General features: G+C 42.0%; 1 protein-coding gene across 1 annotated transcript; it reads right to left on the bottom strand.

Annotated features, from left to right (window-relative positions):
* Window positions 1-483: 483 nt before the first annotated feature.
* Window positions 484-20,837, bottom strand: gosr1 (golgi SNAP receptor complex member 1). The gene is made up of 9 exons (XM_030394961.1): window positions 20,718-20,837; window positions 20,131-20,239; window positions 19,007-19,094; window positions 18,161-18,268; window positions 17,954-18,045; window positions 12,191-12,265; window positions 3,839-3,868; window positions 1,395-1,477; window positions 484-1,075 (listed from the first exon to the last, which is right to left on the bottom strand). The coding sequence occupies exons 1-9, from the start codon at window positions 20,749-20,751 to the stop codon at window positions 951-953; spliced, it is 744 nt and encodes a 247-aa protein (XP_030250821.1). The 5' UTR covers window positions 20,752-20,837; the 3' UTR covers window positions 484-950.
* Between the last annotated feature and the right edge of the window lie 440 nt (window positions 20,838-21,277).

Here is a 21,277-nt window from a genome sequence, read left to right as displayed (position 1 = left end):
CTGCCAATATTTGTGCAGAAATAACTTTCACCATTAATAAACTGAAAATAGTTGCCATGGGCTCCCCAGTAGCTCAGTTGGTAGAGCATACGACCCGCTGCTGCAGCCCAGGGTATGAGCCTGACATGTGGCCATTTTCCACGTGTCACCCCTCCCTCATCCTGTTTCCTGACAATAAAGCCATGACAAGATAACGAAAATACTTATTAAAAGAAAGTTGCCAGTTAATTTTCTATAGATTGGTCACACTGCACACTGACTCATTTCAAAATGCAAATTCTGTGAAAGCATGGTGCTGAGGAGGTTGAGGCAATAAACCGTAACAACCACCAGGTCTTCTTTTTTCATGTCTCTCTCTCATTTCCTGTCAACTCACTGATGGAAATGAGAAAGCTCAATAGTCTTTTGAACAGAGTTCAAGTCATATATTTTGAAATATAAAAAACAGTTTAAAATGTTAATTAGCTAATAGTGTCATACGCATTTTTGCACATACTGATATGAATAATTTATTAATTCACATTTTACAGCCCACAATGAACAATCCGTCTCAAGCCATTAATTAAAAAGGACCATTCCACAAAAAATTCTTCCAACTGTGAAAAAAATGATGCATCACACTTTCTTCAGTCTCTTCACACTTTCTTCAGTCTCTGTCCAGGTGAGTTATCAATATAATTGTTTAAAATCTTCTTTTATTTGTACTTCCGGTTTCCCTCTCCGTCGCTGGCAAAAGACTGCCCCACCACCAGCCCTCCATCTGACCCGCTGCTAAATACAAGTTCAGTAGTTCAAGTTGGCTGAAATTGTTCCCCGACCAACTGAATGTCCTTCGTCTCGAGAGCCTCCAGGCTCCTCCAATCACTGAGCTCAGTCTCCTGGGGTTCCCCCTTGCTATAAAAGAGCAGATCAGTCCTGCTCCTTTACAGATTTCAACCAGGCCGATGTGTTCAGTGAAAAGCGTAGAGCAGGAGGAGAATGGTGCAGACGCCAATCACTGTGCCGAGGATGAGAGAGTCCCGTCTCTTTCGCAGGTTGATCCGTTGGATGAGATTGTTGATGGTCGGGAAACGGTCTAGGAAAGTCAAAAGTTAAGGAGGATCACAAATATTAAAATTCCTGATTTGGAGGCCGTAATGTAAAAAAAGATGAAGAGAGTGCCAACATAAACTGACAATGTGGACAGGTGTGATGAGGTCTTATCCACCTCGAGCTGCTGCAGCCTTATATTAACACCTTCTCTATATTAAGACTCATTGTGGCGTTAGACAAAGGTATATATGGTTCATCCTCATGAATCTTCACAAGGAGCCACTCCTTCATAAAAAAGCAACATGTGAGCATTGATTTCTGAGGGAGCAGCAGGAACCCTTCAGCTCCCATATAAAGGATACTGGCCAGCGTGTTGACCCTGCTTTGTATGGATTTCAGCATGCCCCTCTGGGAGGTCATGTTCTCCTTGGTCGCCATGGCAATACTGTAGAGACAAAGAGAGAAATGAGTTGCGAGGTGACAATATATACACTGCAAGTGGGCGCAGTCATTAGTACTGTAAAGTGCGTCTGAGTGCGAGGGGCTTTCCAGATGATTAGAAATTCAATTCTACTGGGGGAACGAGCGTCCATTTTAAAAGGATAAGAGGTGGAGCGACAATTAAGACAATCAGTTTTGCGATGGAGTGTGCAGGAAAACATATCTGCTGGTACCTGCTGGTGTCTGATTTAAAACCAACTTAATTACTGTTAATAGTTGCATCTCACTCGAGCAAGTCCACAACTGTCCATCAAATTTAACAATATGGGACTGTAGTCGACTGTAAACTAGGGCCAAAACTAATTGCTATTTTTATTGTGAATTAATCAATCCACTCAGATCACTTCATGACAGTAACATTCCAAAATCCAAAGACTCTCTTACTGTCATGAAGTCAAAGAAAAGCAGCAAATCCTTAAATTTAAGAAGCTGGAACCAGCAGACATTTTTGTTTGAAAATTGATTGATCATTTATCTAAATAGCTGCCGGCTAATTTTATTACATTGTTGAACTTTTCTAGGGTGATGCGCAAGTCATCCCATTATGAATCTCCTTGAGCTTTACAGGTGTCATACAGTATTGTATGTGAGTCTCCTCATCTTGTAGAAGGAAGGTATAGAGTTGCTATGATATTGTGCCTCCCTTGCTCTCAAACTTGGGCCTCAGCAACTTTTAGTGCAAGAAAGTGCAGCCGGCAGTTGGCAGGGAAAGTTTCAGGCTCTGTTTGCCTTCTGTTACACACGATAATCAATAGCAGTTACTGAGCCCCCTTCTGAGCCCTTCACAGTAGCAGCATCTGAGGGAAGGAAATCCACTGAACAAAGTAAAAATAATGACTTAAGTTTGGTGTTAATGTGCTTAAACGGTACAGTAGCTTTTTCTTCACTGCATGGAGCTTTTGAACAGCAGATGCAGCAGCATTAAGAACCAGCCACAGGGGACCAACTCCACCCACCCCAGAGCGACGGAGCCCCAAAGGAGGCAGGTCAAAACAAGATAAATGAAATCCTCCATGGTTGTTTAGGGTTGCTGCTCATCAGCGAAAAAGAGTAAAGGGATTGTGTTTGTGTGCACCTGAATGCAGATAAAGACAGAATTTGCATTGTGTAACTACGAGTGTACGTGGAGGGTGGGGTGTGCGGGTGAGGTCACGGCATCAGTCCGCAGTCTTGGCCTGTAGCAGTGTTTTGGGGATCATGTTCTCCTCAGTCAGGAAGAAACACTTTGCTGACTCCAGCAACCTCGACAAGCCTTTATCTCAATGATAACCAGCTCATGAGAATCAGAGCTGGAGGATAAAGATTCCCCTTCATAAGCGCAGCCAAAATGTATGTGATCAGTCCGTGATCACTGCTTAATAGTGACCTGGGGGAAGCGGTCACAAGAAGTGGAGTAATCTGTAAAGTTATAAAGCCAAGCTTGGGTGGGATGTCACAAAGCATCATCCATCATTTCAGAGACAAAATCTGTGAAAAATTACAGCCCTCACAGTTCCAAAGCTTGAACAATATCTCGGGCGCACAGTTGCGGCAAGGCTTTCAAAGACTAATTCCACCAATCAGGCCGCTGTGCAAGCCAGTCCCCAGGTAAGCAGTTTACGAGATGCAAGGACTGGAAATGGAAAAGACAAAGAGTGGGACAGGGCCGATGGAGAGAGATGAGAGAATGACAGACTGGAGGGAGGGAGGAGAAATGCTAAGCATCATATTTGTCATTTGCTCAGGGCTGAAGGGAGAGAAAGGGAGTAGTGAGAGGTGGAGGATACCTATAAATCAGTGAAGTGGGCGGATTTATTTTGGGCATCCCAGGCTGCAGACATTATTATGTGACCAGCACTTTTAAGGCCTTGATGTGCACGAACTCTGTCAGCTGAATCATCGGTACATACAATGAGCAAAGGCGTTGAAAAGTTAATTCATAAAAAGTCCCCTATAACTCCTCACAACTTATTCTGGAAAATATGTCTGAATTTGTTCCCTGTACAGCCAATGTGAGTCTGCATTCAAATGTTGTATTGTAGAAGTGTGTGGAGGCATTCAACAGGAAATTCTTTTAGATTCTGGATGAATTTTAAATAATTTCATCGACTATTCTTTGATGTTTCATCCTGACTGCAACAATAAAAGATTTTTAATTTGTTGCTGCTCTGTTTGGCAGCTCTTGTTATCACACTGCTGCACACATCCTGAGGCTGCTGCGGCAGGTTCAGCAGGTAGACTTGACAGTTTAGAGGGGGGGGTGGGGGCTGTCACTTATGCAAATACATGTCTTTCCATTATATGCAAGATACAAAGCAGGTCTTACCTTATTGTGTCATTCATCAATCGGTCCGAACTATAAACAAGGAGTGGGAGATGGGGGAGGGATGAAAAAGAGAAAGAGAGGTTAGTTAGTGACATGGGGAAGTGTATCAAAAACACTGAATGGTAAAAAAGAAATCTGTTTGATTGGCTATGATCACTACTGATTCTGATCACACGTCACTTGGTGACACTTAAACCGAATTAGATTTCATGGAACTGGCTTTCCTTTTCTTCTCTCCATATTAATCTAATCAACTCCCACATAGTGACTGACCAAACAGTCTAGCAGAAAACAGCCCATCATCATCAGAGTCTTCCCGCTATCATCAGTGTTTCATGTCCTTTGTTTTTGCAAAGTGACAAACAGAAAAATCGTATCTGTGTCATGTGGGTCAATGTTAGATATCAACTACTGGTCAAACAAAATGCTCAAACGTAATATTTCACGACTGTTGGGTCATTTGTTCAGCGCATCTCCTCCTGGATGATTCCCACGACACTGAGGACTCTGTATTAAGTAGACCCAGAGGATTCCACCTCAGAGATCCTAAAGCTTAATCTTCTGCGTAACTACATTAAAAAGGGAGTGTCAATTGCTGGCTTTTGTCCTACGGAGAATACTGGAAGGCACACAACCATCTGACGTTGTAACACCAGTTTTGTGTCTCGGGTTGCTCATAAACAACAAGGCTCTCAGCAGTTTATCCCCTAATTGGAATCAATTTTGGATAATGTTCCAGAGAACTAAATGAAACCAAACAATCAAAACTGCAGGGATTGGATTTCATAGCTCAGCATCCATTCAACTCCACATCCTTATGGTCATGCTCAATATGTGGTTTGTGTTTGGCTCTTAGCGTTTTGTATCCAAACAAAGTCAAGGGAAGAGAAGGGACTTTAATAAGTCAAACTTTAGTCACACCAAACCTTTAGCTAAATCTTATCTTTATACCTTAACTTTGTCATCTAATCTTCAGAGAAACATGGTTGGGACTGGAACTATGCTGACCTCTCTCTGCACTGCAGTTTTTTCTTTTGAGGAGAAAACATACCATCAGGCGCAGCATGTGCACGTGCATTGTTGGCAAGTACGTGTGCTGAGCTTACAGTTTTTTAATCCTCTAACAGATGCTGGGCAGCCCTCAGAGGAGTCTCAAAGATCCAGTTCATCAAGAATTGTAAATTTGAAGTAGAAGAAAACCAAGTGAATTATTATAGAAGGAGCACTTAAAAGTTCAAATAGTAAACAAACTTTGTTTCAGGCAGTTCAAGTATGAGAGTCAGAACTACTTAAAAAAAAGTGTAATACCACAGAACCAAATTTGATTGTGGGACCTTGTCCCAGTCACTTATGTGGTCAAGTATTGACCAGCTGATCTCTCAGAGGACAGTCCATTTTCTGGGTTACATATTGATGTAATCCCTTTGAAACAGTTACAGCTAATGACCTATAATGTTACGGTCCTTCTCTTTGCTGGTAAGCTAAACAGGACTGACGTCAGCCAGTCAACATGGCTGATTTTAATGGCTGTAACCGTGATCTTTACCTTTTCTCGACCCATTTTCATTTGTCTACATTTAACATGGTCTCTAGTGAGGTTACGGGAGAGGTAGAAGGGACTGCCATGGATGAGGAATGCTTGCAAATGTCAGTGGAAAGGAGCACTACCTATAACTTCAGAGGAGAGTAGACGGACTGGACACTGAAAGGGACAACGCACAGTCACGGTTGGTGCTGGACCACCCTCTGTTCTTGGATCATAGCTCTGTACACAAGCACCAAACTGCTATTGGCTGTGGTTTGGTGTATTATCTTTTATGTTGTTTGGTCACACTGAAACACAATCACTTACTGGAATCAAATCATTTGGTGAAACGGGATGCTAGCTGGCTCAAAACTCAGAATGAAGGCTGGCAGCCAAGTTCTGTACAAATGCCAAATACTGCAAGCAGGGGTGAGCACAGCGGGAGTAGGACTGTGCAGGCTTACTGGCAAGCAATGCTCTTTATTTTTAGTTTTTAAACAAATGACATTCATTTTGAAAATCTTACAACTCATGATGCTTATTTGATTGTTAACTTAGGCAGAATTTGGTGAGGGGAAGGCCAGACAGCCACGTGACACTGGTCTTAAATGATGGAAGGAAAAAGATGATGGACAGACAAAGGACTGACACAAAAAACTGAACCTTTAACTGTCTGTCGTCCCACAGCGTCCATCTGATAAATCCTGAGCTGAACAGCAAAACAGAGAGTGGCTGTGAGCTGAGGTGAGTCGTGATTCATGGAGTTTATACATGCAGGAATGAGGCGGCGCAAGAGATTTATGCTTTGTTCCCTCCATCATCAAGCTGCTGCTGTGGCTTTGAGGTTGATTGTGCCATCACATTCGTGTATATGTGGTTTGAGGAGGATCCTTCCATTTCCCCCAGTCAGTGGTGTTTTGCTGCAGTCATTAAAATCACTCATTAGCTCCAAGCTAATTGCCTTTCCCAGTTTGATGGATCAACCCATCCTCCCCACAAGCTTCAGTGCTCTTTCTTGCCATTCACACATCGGAACAGACCGACTACTTAAAGCTCACATGAAAGTGTCCCTTTTTTGTTTGCATCAGAACTGCTACACTACCAAGCAGTGGTAAATTGGCATCATGACTACAGATTAAGATTAAAATGGTAACTAATTTCTTTTCTGTCGAGTCATCAATTATCTCAAGTGGTATTCTGAAAAAATCTTTAAAGTAATGCTCTGTCAGGCGACTTTAAGAATCCGCCAGGTAAACTGAACCATTAATTACTTTGCCAAGAAAACAGTCTTAGTAAATCTTGGCAACAGTTGCAGAAAGCAAACTGCATCAGCAAAGAGGAAAAAGGGTCACAAATCAAAGCTCAGAGTTGAACATATTGTGAGATTCACAGAAATGATATTGATAGTTATACTGCCATTCATCAACAGCTGATGCCAACTTATTTCTATAAAACAAATTAAGAGAAAGAAGGCTAGAAGCATAAACTAGGACTTTGCTAAAAGCTTGGAATCTGTAGGAGCTACCAAATGACTCCTCCATTTTTTCTTTTATTTCGGATCAGCTGGTGGGGCCCGGCCAGCACAGAAAAGCCTGTGGCAATGTAGAGCATTTTGTTGCTCCAAGATGAACATTCTTGAAATGAGAAGCCCACAAATAAAACAAAAAGCACCAAAAGTACAATGACCACATACCACTAAGCAGCAAAACACTTCAAATCCACTGGAATCAACAAGAAAAAATGTCTTCTTTCCCAACAAAGTGGCACACAATCTTAATGCCGATAATGTCTTGCGAAAATGCACTTGTGATAGACCATAATGGACCGATAAATATAAGCTAGTCAGTGAAAATAGTTGATGCACCTGACAAAAGCTGTGTCGCTCACGTGCTCAGGTCCATTTTCGAGCAGTCATCTTGATAACCAACTAGGAGCAAAGCACACGGATGAATTGACCCAAAATGCCTCAGACACTTTGATATTGTTGCGTAAACCTCTGACTGAACCTCTGAACGGAATCTGAACCAAACTTTGTGGTTCCCTCAAGTGAGGGGGAGAGCGCAGGGCAGCACTTTACCCAGAATCCTCAGAGGTATCCTCTGCTGATTACATTAGCATATCAGGGAACTGGCAGCTCAGATGGAACTTCTTAAAGTGGGCAACAGGCCAAAGCAGACTAAAAGCAGGGGTCTCAAACTTGGGGACAAGGAGAGATGGAGAAATAATAAAGGGAGAGTAAAGAAGCCTAACATGTGGGGACTGTGGCAGGAAAGTAATTTGTTTGAAATGCTTGGGAAAAAACTGCTACCAAAAACATATGAGTACTTCGTCGTTAGCATCGCTCTACTATGCACCACATTTAACAATACACTTGCAGAAAGGGAGACAGATTGGAGAAGTGGGTAGAGTTATATTGGCCATCAGGGTTCTGAAAGTAAAAGCCCAAATTATTTGTCCCACAAATATCTTCTGTTACTGGCCGTTTGAGCTTTTCAGTCATTTGAAAGGGCAATGAACTGTTCTGGTTTTATCTACTGAAATGAAAAAGTTCTGATTTGCGGGTCCTTGTAGTAGTCTCTTTTGTTCTTTGAATATAATCTGGATGATGGCATTCTTCATGATTGCAATTAAGGGGTATTCTAAACATGCTAGATGGAGAGGGCCCTTGTCCAATGTGAGGAGTAACTTGACTAGGCTAAGAAGAAATGTTTCCAGAGGTGGGTCCAATTTGTAGACACCTTAAAGCTTTTAAAGCTTAGAGCTGCATAGATAAGTCACTGGAAACTAGACTCTCAAGTAAGTATAACAGGGTCCAAGAACCCACAAACAATTGGGGCCCTAAGGCTTATTAGACTAAGCTGATTGGGAAACATTAATAAAAAGGGCTTTTAACACCTCTGGTTAGGGATGTCCCGATCAGGTTTTTTTTACCCCAATCTCGATCCGAGTCTTTCAATATTTAGTATCTGCCGATACCGAGTCCCGATCCGATACTTGGCCTTAACTAATATTTTCCTGGATAATACAGCTGCATTTAGAAACAAAGTACCTGCATCCAAGCTGTTCCTTAGTAGGTTTTTTTATTTTGTTGAAACAAAGTATATACTTTCATATGGCTCTTTCTTATTCTGCATATGCTATTGCAACATTGGCCTCCACCTTCCTTGTGTTAGCAGGTGAGTGTGTGACGCTGCACTGTGACAGCAGACCCTCGTGTGCAGCCAATTGAAGTGTGTGAGACGCAGCCCACGCTTTGTACCTCCATATCATATATTGCTTTTTACAAATTCCTTACGCCGTCACGTAAAATAACGTGGACGCGTTGCTCGTCTATTTCACACGCATTCAGCATCTCCTCAATTGCCTGTTTTACATGCTCTGCTGTATGAGACCCACGAAACTAGTGCGCATACCGGCCCGTTGTAACTCAAAAGTGGAGTTAATACAATATATTGCCAGGTGATGAAGAAAACCCTTATCCTCAACCACAAACATGAGCTGGTTATCCAGAGCGATTAATTTAATTTTGCTCTCTGTAATATTTGTGGCCATGTCGCTGTCTCGAGGATATTTCTCTTTCCTTTTGAAAGTGTCCGCGAGTTTTTTGCTTTGGTGTCTTTGCCTGTATTGCTTGAGGGAACTCGTTGTATTCTTTGAGTGTTAGTTTTTTATATGCAGTATCAACTGAGTAGTATTAAATGCAGCTCTGCGAAACGGCTGATTGCAGATGTTACATGTTGCCGTTGGACTGCTTTCACTTTCTAATTGAAGTTATTTCCACACTGCAGACACTTTATCGACAGATTTGCCAGAGTAACGTTACGTGCGCGTCTGCGTTCTGCCACAAATTGTGCTCTGACATTTAAAAAAAAATCGGGCTTGGGTCCATGTTCAAAATTGCCGATTCCGATCAGCGGAAAAATGCCCAGATCGGCCCCGATCCCGATCCTACAGATCGGATCGGGACATCCCTACCTCTGGTATAACAGCAGGCATTTGTATGCTCAGACAAAGTCAAACTGTAAGACTCAGAGCCAAGATGAAGAGGCAGGAACTGAACTTCATGGTAAGCGTTGAAAAAAGCATTTCCAGTTGGTGGCAAACAAACACAGACAGCAAACCACACGCCATCAAATTCAAGCCGATGTGCGTGAATGAGAGGTGTAAAGCTTCTTCGCTTCTCACCAACACCGATGCTGTGTCTCTGTTTGACAGGAAGTTCTATTCAGAGTGACCACTACCATTAGAGCTATTCCAACATGAACTTTTAATGGACCTGCCCTTCCCTCCCTCTAGTTTATTCATGAATGCTGACCTTTATGGCTGAGAGAGATGGAAAAACAGATACGCAACAATGGCGATAGAAAGGGATGAACTGAACTCATGGACAACTACAGCAATATCAACAATACTTATGGTAGTTTAAACCACTTAACGGGATGCATGGCAACATCAGTGATCTGTGTTTTGAACCAGCTACCTCCCATCCTACTATGCTGCTGCTCTCCACCTACTATTATCTCACCACGTAATGTGTAGGCAGACAATGCACAACATCTATCGCTACCAGCAAAATTATAGAGAGGCGACTATCTAAAAAAAATGAATCCCAGCATGTCCGTCTCCTTAGATTTTGTTGAGAATAAATGCATGCTGGCAAGCCCTCCGCCCACAACAGTCATTTGTAAATTAACTGGAGGGGACTTTTTCCTTGATTGGAGAGTGATTAGTCTTAGCTGATCAGTTTGGCAAAGCTGGAACCATCACTTGCCAATACATTATAGAGTCTAACACACACACACACACACACACACACACACACACACACACACACACACACACACACACACACACACACACACACACACACACACACACACACACACACACACACACACACACACACACACACACACACACCCTATACCCTGCGCTGTTTGTGCCGGTCTTACAGTTTATCATGTACCTTAAAACACTTGCAGAGACAGAGCATTTTATCCCTTGTGTAGGTCTCACTAGTCTAAGGTAGAAAGCCATGGGCAAAAACAGAGTTTAATCACAAACTGAGCTTTAAAAGGATAACTTCACAGAGAGCTCTCCAAAACATGGTGTGAATATTAAATTAAAAAGCATATGAAACTCTCTCTAGACCTGAGCTGCTCACATAAGCTCACATGAGTGATACCTCGATACTCATACAACTGTCTGTTGAAAAGAGAGCAAGAAGTGCAGTGTATCTCAGATCTAGAGTGTCCACACTCTGCCCTCAGTGAGACTTCTGATCATCACTCTGGCCAATAACACATTTTAGCCCTTTTCTCTTAAGGCCTGCTTTCCTGTTTCATGGCTCTAATGGGATCAATCAAGCGTAACTCGATCCTCATCTCCAATCTACAATTTCCTCTCTCGTCTTTGTCAGTGTTCTGGGGAAGCCCTCTAATATGGGTTGTGGTTTAATAAGATAATGTCATTATGGATACCCTGATAAATTGTGCTGGATTAGCACAAGGGCATGACTGCTGGGAGTGCAAGTGGGCACAACAAACTAGAGTAGCTTCAGCACAATGTTGAAGTGGAAATCTGCTGAACCAGAAAAATTACCTGAACAATTCCCTTGTATGTTGAAATTTGCAAGGTGAAAAAAACTAGGGTATGTAATTTAAAGTAATATAATACCAGATCAGTATTTCCTTGCATATGCAGCGCTTGAAACGTTGGCAAAATCACATCAGAGCTAATGAAGGATCTTTGAATTGTGCTGTGTTTGTGTCGCTCTCACTCCATAAACATTAGGCACGCCATGTCAGAGCAGGTTAAGCGTGTTTCGAAATGAATGAAGGAGGTCTTAATGAGGAATAATTGAGCCGTAATTCCTTTGAGGTGTTGAAACAGGAAACAAACCTTCAGCCAAGGAGACAATAAATCAGACTGCTTTGTAAATCAAAATTAGGAGATGGGATCATCGAGTCTGAGCGACATTAAAAGCTCTTCTGTGGTTTATTCCTGTGTTGGTTGTGTGTGTGTGTGTGTGTGTGTGTGTGACCTGCTGACATCCAATTTTACTTTGCACACAGGATGCCTCTCACACCTCTCACACACAGGTACTCGCTTACAGATTTCACAAACTTTACCACCTCATGCTGTTCTGCAGTGTTGAGAGTCAGCCAAATGATAGTAGGACGCTAATGAGGTTGCTGGCAGATCTGGTTTTGACCTACTGTGTCAGTATGAAAAGTCTGCCAAACTTTACTCACAGCTTTAAGTTGCAGTTATGCAATGGAGTAGAAAAGTTGTTCTAAGAATTTGCTTACTCGTTATCATGAGGCGTTTGCACCCTACGACGCTGCCAGTGCTGATATTTTTGAGGCATTAAATAAAGCACAAAACATTTGGGTCTCCACCAGCCAGGAAAGCACTCAAATGCGGTCTTCGTTTTTCTTTATCCTTATATACGTGACAAACTCCGGATTAATGACTGCAACATCATGAAAAAGAGGCGACCCATCTGCTGGAGAGGAAAAGCATAAAGAGATAAAGTACCAAAGGATGCCAGAGCTCAACAAACAGGCATCAGTGACAAGTGCTATTCCAAATGGCTCTGCTGCACCATCAAGATCAGCTCTGATCAATGGAAAGCTGAGGGCACTGCTTTGCCAAGAAAGGCTGTACAGCTCTGGAAAAATTGCACCTATATTCTACTTTGATGTGCTGGGATTGATATACCCACGCTAACTTATAAATCTGGGCTGAGTGAATTAGAAAGTTAGATTCTTTATCCCTTCAAAAAAATCTGCAAATGCAGCAAAGACAGCCGAGGGGGAACTTACTTTCTCAGGTGCTCATGCTCCTTTAGAAACAGCTCCGTTCTTCTGTTGTTGACCCCAGAGCCGCTCTTGTATGTCCTGAAAGGGGAACCGGAATATAAGTCGAAAACTCACGGAAGTTATGCAACAATATTTCAATAATGTGAAACAACATTGAAAAACAGTGACAGTGCATCAATTCTCAGCATCCAGGCGACGACAACGTTATGTCATCCAAGTCAGTAAGAAAATATCTCACAACCATATCTGAAGTGTTATTTCAGGGATCATGGTCGACCAAGCTGACAGTTGACTGACAGCCTCGAGCCTGACGACTGGCTGCAGTGAGACTAGTGTTGATGATTGTCACTGTTTCCAACAGTTGGTCAGAGAAAGGGCTGTCAAAAATATTCCATCACCTTTTCTTTACCTCATCTACAGACAAAAGACCACAGGGTATACATGGTGGGCCAGTTTCTTTCAGTGTGAGAAACTAAACGGTCTGTCCGAAGCCGCTGACACATCAAACTGACACCAAAGAACTACACTCCCGCATCTCGCCCCAAAAAAGCTGCAATTGAACACACCGGAAAGACTACAGTCGGCAGCCAGCAAGAATGTGCGTTTTGCACCCGAGTGATGTACAATCTGTTGTTATAAATACATCCGTTTTAATAATATAGCCACATCTAATTGAAAAAAAATAAGTAGAAACTTTGCTAAATTGATGAAATCATGGATACTACAGCAACAGGCTCAAGAAGCTTTCCCCTTTTTCTTTTGTGTCTCTTTTCGTGCACTGATAAAGTTACCTGAACAGCCAATCAGAGTGATGTCTCTCACTGACGAGCTGTCACTGATTCTACATGCTGAATAGGTCAAAAAGCCATCTTGAGCCACTGATGGCTGTGAAAATGCCCAACAGACCGAGTGCGAGGGCCATTAGTCTACAAAAGCTCTCTGAAAACGCCCACCTATGGTCAAGATGTGAATTTCCATTCTACATAACAGCTCACTTCAATGGTGTGCAGGAGCTTTGCTGATTCACTAAAAATATAAACACATGTGGCCTACAGCTCTTTTTCCAACGATCTCACCAAGGCTACTACTTCTTTTACTATTCCATGTGATATTTAATCTGATCCACTGACAAAAAGCACTGGTTTTACTGCTATGTAGACCAACTTTGATCAAACAGCAGATGACGGTAATACCACTGTGTGCCATACAGTAAAAGCCTTTTTGTGGTTCACCAATGGAAAGCTTTTAATGTAAAGCGAGCAGCAGTAGCAGGAAATATTCAGTTTGCATTAGCAGCAACTTAGCGCAACATCAGTATGGTCATCGTGTAGCGGATCAGAGAACAGACTGCTATTGGCTGGTTGAAAGGGAGAACAGGATTGTGGGAGTGGAACGAACCACCTCATAAAAGCACATCTTTTTAAATGCTGCCTTCTCATTGGTCACCCGCAACTTGGAAGGACAGAGATGGTCATCTTGTCCCAAAGCAGGGTGAACCAGCCGGTTTCTCCACTGATATGAGGCAGCAATGGACATTAAATCACAGCTATGCAGCCTTAACACAGCTAAAAATGCCATACTAGGCAGTGTGAAAGGGCGAAAGGGGCTGCTCAGCCTTCTCCTGTAAAAACGGTTCAGATTGGGTGTGTTGCAGGTGAGAACGGTAAATAAACTATTGATTTTGCATTATGGCTTACGATTGTTCATCCCTATATTGATAGTACCATACAATCTCATGTTAATAAAGGGAGCAGTAACAGTGTGCTCTATCTGGTAGCAAAGCAGTCAAAGTGAATGGTTGGGCTGTTACACCATCACACAGCGAACACATCACATCCATTCTCTATTGCTAGATGCAGCTCAAGCTATGAGCCTCCCTGAGCAGCCAACTCCTGCTGCTGCTGCTGCTGCTGCTGCTGCTGCTCTCCTGGGTTTCTGGTCATTTAACACAGCCCCACCCTCCTGTTGGGCGAGAACAAGATAAAGAGCAGGGGAGAGAAACATAAGAGTATGCATGCGTCTATACCATAAACACTCTCCCCCACCCAGCTCTCTGTGAGCAGTCTAAGAACAAATGTGCCTACTTCATCGCCAGTGCGCCATCTGAAGCCGTTTAATGGAAATATTTTATTGAGTGCACACACACAGCACAGTCCACAGCAGTGTTGTGACAATACTGGAATTTCTCATTTTGATACAATACCAATACCACAGGGAGAAGCAAGGCTATGTGGGCACTGCAGCAGAGCAGGGGAGCGGGAAAGCACAGCTAGTGCTTGTGTATCAATACTGCAGAAAATGAGTATTGAAACCGTTTGGAACATTCTGAATGCATCGATAAGTCGATATTTTTGACAACACAACTCCACGGTGGCTGCATCGAGCTCGAGCTGAGCTCCCCACCACCAGCAGTGCTGATGCCTTCGTGGGGCTAGAATTGCCTGTACTGACAGCCAGCTTCATCACTCCAGCAAGGCTTTTTAAAAGGGCACCAATGTAAATCACAGGCGAGCTGTCACTTTTGTTGCTGACATTTAGAATCAAAGCATGAGCAGCGGGAGCGTTCGGTCTGCGCTCAGCTCTGCTCCATTCTGCTGTTATGAATGGTGCTGCCGTTAGTGTGCGTGTGCATGAGAATACGTTTTGCTGACAGTGTCTGCGAGCACACTGAAAGATATTGATACACTGTTTGATAAAATGTCATACTGTTTATCTAAAACGAGACAGTGTGTGATATTTCTTATAATCAGTATGGATTATTTTGTGTGTGTGTGCGTGCAATATAAATAACGCGAATACACATAGAAATGTACAGTGAACAGTGTCCTAGTGAGGATTACTCCATGCCCAAGATCTCTACTGCCCTCTACCTGACACAAGGGACAAAAGGCTCAGCTGCTGCAGGAACATCCATCACTGGATCAATGGCAGGACAGCTGACAAATTTTACAGCAAACTGAACCTGACATTTTGCTTAATCTGCAATACAATTTATATAAAGATAAATTAGTCTCAAAATGATCTAAATTAAAAAATACCATTTAACAATGTGTACATTGTTGTACATGTGTATAAAATATCAACAATAATTAATATTCATTCTGGAAGAGATGTGTGCATTTGTTAAACTGTACAACATTTGTTCATGTTGCTGGTGTTTGTGTGAAATTGGAACACACTTTCACAAGTCCCCCCGTACACATTTGGAAATCTTTTACGGATCATTTTCTCTCCTTATAAAACTGTCATTCACATCTTTTATTATGAAGCTGTTGTTGTTTTGAGGCAAATTCTACAGTTTCAGACTGCAAGTCATCTAGAAAATATTTTTGTAGTTTAAGTTTTTCTACAATGCATTTTTTTCCTGTCGTGGAGCCTACTGAGTAAGCTTGGTTAAAACCGCAATCACTGATTTTCTTTGTTTCCCCACCAGATCAGAAGAGGAGTGTATTTGTGGTAACAAGTACGGTCGCAGTCCATCACAGTCGAGGCAGTTAAACAGCTCGAGTCTTTAAAAAAAAAAAAATAAGCTAGCCTTCCAGCTGTGCAGGATATTGCTGCGTTGATATATTCTTAAGTCGCATCATATCACTCTCCCATGCTCCACCAGCAAAGGTCAATTAAGGAGGTTAGATGCTCTCTTGTAAAGTATGACTCAATGTCTGATCGCACTGCGCCATAACAGCAGCAGTTGTAATTCCTCTACCTGTGAGCTCAGACGGTTCCCTCATTAGCAGCCCCTGAGCACATTAGTCATCGTTAGGCCGAGCACAGGGTCAACAACACCGGCTCATTTCTATGCATTGAATTCATCAGCACGGAGCCTATTAGTAGGGTCAGTGTCACTCCTTAGCAATGTGATTTAATGAGAAGATTGAGCGAACTGTTGCATGTGGTGCTGAACTCGTGGGATGTTACTAACTGAGCAGATACACAGTTAAGATTTGATTGCTTGTGTGCAGCTGCGACTACAAATTATCATTAGGTAATTGCTCTGTGTTGCATCATTACTAAAATATAAAATACATTTACATTTTGAAATAGGTTAACATAACTTTGTTCAGTAACACATGAAGACAGAAAGCTGTTGAGGGGAGAAGTGGTGTTAACAGGACTATCTGTACATACCTCTGTATGTAGATGTTCTCTCATCAAGTCTCTAGGAGCAGTTGTTTTTGGATTAAACACAAGTTGAACAGATTGATTTAATGCAGAAGTGACACGAACAACTAAAATGTTGTAGTGTGAACTAAACAGCTTTTCAGCGGAGTACATTTGCTAATAATCAGCTTTGTGCCTTAAACGGTTACTGAACCTTTTTGCTTATCTTATCATTCTGGAGTAAATATTGATTGCACAGTGTGATAGCGGTAGAAAAATGACACCACCTGTGCATAGATTGGTCCACTAGAAGCATCGCTTTCATTATGCTATTCTGTCTACCACCAGGCTGGATTTTCTCCGAAAACAAAGGTCAAATTATGGCTCAAAGGGAGCACGTCCGCTTTCAAAACAGGGAGAAGCATGGTTTTGCCAGGTCGCTGATGGAGGAGACAAAGAGGATGCAAAGAAGGCGAAGAGGGAGACAGAAACCGAGGTAAAACAAGAGTGAACAGATGGACATTCATTCAATAGAGTGCGCTGGTGTCGTGTCAAAATCTGTTCCCTCGCTGAAACTGTATGCGTTTCCTCTTACCACCGGGACCTGAGACAGTTCAAAACGAACATTTTTTCTACCAAAACAGTCCATAAATAACCTGGCAAGGTGTTTTACTGCCTTTTCATAGTGCTGAGAAAATTGGATTCTTATGGTTTCAGCTCTGGCTTAACAGTCTGACATAAAACATATCAAATACACATCAGTATTTACTGGTACACCAACGTGGGAAAGTTACCACAGTCTCAAGATTTAAAAACTCTATTATATTTACCTATTTACCTATTTACCTAGCGGTGAAATGCTCAATTAGCATTTTGTGAACTCATTTGGTAAGGGCTTCAATACAAAAGACACTCACACACATGTAAAAGTTCTGCAGCACAGGTTTCACTTGAATGTTTCTTTATGGGAGCTTAATGAGAAAGACTTTGATATAAGGTGAGCGTAAGGCCTATGGAGCATGTGCGACTGTGTGATTCATCCTGGGACTATTTGCATATTAGCAGGATGGAGGGGGATCAATAGGAATCCCGCAGTGCTCACTGTCTGCTGTGTCTTAAAGATCAATAAGCCATTACAAAAAGAAAAAAGGAAAAAAAAAAAACAGCACGAGTCATGGTCTGGGGGAGCCTCCATCTCATTTCAATACACTCACTCACGACTGAGCCAATCTGAGGAGAGGACACACTTTCTCAATACAAGGCCGAATACCCCATGAATCTTCTGAGATTTTAATGGCCGACATTTTTCAAGAGCGTGCCAGGTGGAAGTCAAGGTTCGACTATCCCTCTAAGGAATAAGGTCTACAACACAGAGGTAGTGTGAATAATGATCGGAAGGTTTAATTCCTCCAAAGCCACGACGCAATGCATCATATGACAGTATTGTTTGTTTTGTATGCAGCACCATGTACAGTCTGATGTGTGTGAAAGAGTAAGACACTGTGTGCTCGCTCTGACCACCAATTCACTGTACCTTCACCAGTCAATAGAGTTAATGAGTTATCAATAGTTCTGTGCATTGGAATCCCCTTAACATTGTGAATAATAAACTACAAAGACCATATTCCCGCAACTGTAAACCAGATAATGTGACTGTGTACTCACTCAATGTCTTTCCTGACAGACCCCAGCAGGTCTTCCCTTTCACGGATGGCCAAGAAGTTGCCTTTGGTTTTGTGGAATTCGTGTGTGTAATCCTGCGTAGAACCAAATGAAACACAAACTTTAACCAATGTGATGTTTTGAAGAAAACATAAAGTGTAATATTACGTATATAAAGAGTATAGAATTGATAAGAATAAGCTGGCAAACCTGTAGGATGTCTCTGTGTCTCTGGAGAGTGTGCATGAGTGCAGCATTGAGAGAAGCTGTGCCGGGGGTGTTGGTGTACTCCGCCATCTTGTCATTCACTGCAGTCAGCTGACAGAGATGGAGAATTAATGCATGGAAAGATCAACAGGAAGGACATGAGGGAAACCAGAAGATCAGCACATGACTTAAAGATCCGGACAGAATCCCAATAAAATGTGCTGCATATGTAAAACACAACATGCGTCAGTTCAAGAGTAAACACATTATACTACATGTCTTTCTGGCCGAATATCTAAATGAAGCAACACATTACAGGGAGGCACTCAAGCTGCTATTTTGTGATCAGAATTGCACAATTTTACTATCATGAGATAGCTGGGGTTTTATTTTATATTTCCTGGTAATATTTGTTTGGTCTAAAAAAAAAAATGATCAGAAAATGATGAAGAATATCGATCAGTGTTATCCAAAGCCCAAGAAAACGTCCTTAAATGTCAAGTTATTTAGTTTAGTGTCATAAAGGAGAAAGGAAACCAGAAAAATATTCACATTTAAGAAGTTGAAATCAGTGATATCTTATCTCTTCAAAAGCAACTATTTTCACAATTGTTTAATCAGTTTCAATCAGCCTTTGAACTGCCCTTTGAAGTATGACACAGAATGTTGAGCTTAATCAAATACACTCAAGCCTTCTGGGGTCCAATGCAAACCATGTGGAGAAGTGGAGCTTGCAGTCTGCTCTTTGCTCGATGAAAGACAAGAGCCTTGGCATAAATCCAGTGCTGTTCTTATTACAGTCTTTTTGCTGGCCTTTCACGGGCCACTGGCCCATGAGAATTTACTTACTTTGGCCAGCAGCTGTTCGATCTCCACCGACATGGTGTCAAACATCCTGTCCTGGGTAGAGTTGTTGAGCAGCGGGGTGGTGTCTGACCTTGACGGGGAGAAATAAAAGAATGGAGTGCAATTAGACGACTTTAAGGTTTGTGGTCATTTTTGTAATGTTGGAAAAGGAAATCTTTTACAGGTTTCTTGTGTCTCAATATTACAAAAATACCGTTTTTTGCAGATTTAATGACACACTGCCAAAATCAATCTTACGCACTTGGCTTCAAACTGTTTAAACTGCATGAAACCATTTTTGACAGTAGTGACGTCCAAAACAAAATTATATATTGCAAAATAATCTTGGTACAAAATAATACAAAATTAAAGGCGTCCTCAAAGCTCATAAGTAGTGGCTCAATTAAAAAAGGAGCAAAGGAGTACTTACAGTGTTACAATGATAAGACGTCTATAAGGAAGTCCCCCTTCACTTCCCTCCTTCCTTTCGATGTTACAGTTAGTGAACAAAGGCCTTGGAGTATGGATACTATGTATTGTTCATGTCACTTCCTTCCTGCAGCCAACACTTTCCTGTGCTGACAAGCCTTCACCCACATACCCGAGCCCTCTGTCCACTACAACTTGGTTCAAATTTGTACTTTCATGATTCCTGATCGCATTCTTCTCTAACACAAACAAGAAGGACTTTTATCACTTAGGGCTGCTACAAACACTCTTTCATTATCAATTCTTCTGAAAAATATGTTCCTGATAGCTATTTGGCTTTTAAAATATCAAGGAACTATTGATTTCTAGAGCAAAGATTACCTTGAGAGGATGGAATCAGAAATGATGGAATGATTAATGGATTATCAAAAAGTACGATCATTTCCTGTTGTTTGACTAATCAATTATTCCACAATTGGTCAGCTAAAAATGACTGTTTTCACCACCACATCAAGGGAACACAGCCTATAATTCCCAACCAGGTGCCTTTGTTTTCCTAGTAGTACTCAGAGGCAGTTTGACTTGCTGAGTGTGCTTAGATCAAGCTACTTCTGCATGCCGCATCACCTTCACGACTGACGATCTATACAGACTTTCGCTTTAGGCGGTCGTCGACTTTACAGAACAGTTGATCTTACGTGTCTCGACGTCCATCTCTGGAGCTGCTGTAGCTGGTGCACAGTTTACTGAAGGAGACCAACTTCAGGTCAAGTTCATTCTCCAACTGTCTGGCCTGCTTCCGCAGATCTGTAACACATTCACACAGAAAAACACAACCTTTTAACAACCAACAACTGCTATTTTTTTAGTTTGCTGCCAAACCCAATGGCAAGATATTAAGGTTACAGCAAGCCTTCTTAACTTGTACTGTTGGCTTAGCAAGCTAACTGGTTAAACATTACATCAACAGAAGGGAAAATGAGGACAATGGCTTATATAAATTATCAACTAATGAGTGAAAGAGCTGACACAATGGACTCGGAGTGTGTCTACTTGATAAACCGTTTAGAGAGGTGGCACAGATTTAATAGCTTAGAGAACAACGTTAACATTCATGTTAGCTAGCTAGTCGCTGTAGAGACACGTATGTGTTTCAACTGCGGGTCTTGTGAGAAAATCGCGTCGACAACGACACCGGCAAATTAGCTGTGACATTATGAATACTGCACTACACGCTGTGGCAAACACTGTTTACTGTAAATCGACACCATTTTTGCCCACGTACCTTCCCAGTAGTTGCTGCTTCCTATTCCTGCCATCTTTGTTATTCTGGGACGTCACCCAGTTCCGGGTTGAGTCATACGTCAGTGGAGACGTCATCTTACGCGCTAATGTCAGCTGTAGAGGTTTGTCGCCCTCAGCAGAGCCTCTCAGGCACAACACCACCCAGCACCACCATGCACCAGCTACACTTATATAAACAGCGCCACCTAGAGGCTTTCACCTTGAGATTCAACAGTTAGTTATGCTGTTGGTTTAGTTTAAAGCAACTTATTGAACAATTAGATGCACAATACATTATTTATGTTGTCAGTCATTTTGCATCAATAACAGAGCAGTGTTTTAAAAAACAGTCATTCTTTTATATTTCAGTTATAAGCACACACACCACTTCCCAGTTGGTCTGATACACATCATCACTTTATTAACGAATGTCACTATGTTGTTTACACTTTTCAAGCTAAAAATGGTGTTCTACAGTGTGTTAGCTTTAGTTTTGTTTGTAAGATTTTGAGTCGATGCATCTTGTCTTCCTTGTGTGTTAAGGGGGAGCCAGGGATTGGT

This window comes from Sparus aurata, chromosome 2, assembly GCF_900880675.1.
Source record: "Sparus aurata chromosome 2, fSpaAur1.1, whole genome shotgun sequence".
NCBI lineage: Eukaryota > Metazoa > Chordata > Actinopteri > Spariformes > Sparidae > Sparus > Sparus aurata.
Note: the sequence above shows the minus strand (reverse complement) of the source record. Positions and strands in the feature narration are given on the sequence as shown.

Bases quoted from the DNA above. Each gene is read 5' to 3' on its own strand.
- gosr1 (XM_030394961.1), bottom strand. From the start codon at position 20,751: ATGGCAGGAATAGGAAGCAGCAACTACTGGGAAG. The intron at 18,269-19,006 runs GTAAGTAAATTC...CATCTCTGTCAG, and splicing joins TCGAACAGCTGCTGGCCAAA to CTGACTGCAGTGAATGACAA. The intron at 1,478-3,838 runs GTAAGACCTGCT...TTGTCTCTACAG, and splicing joins TTGATGAATGACACAATAAG to TATTGCCATGGCGACCAAGG.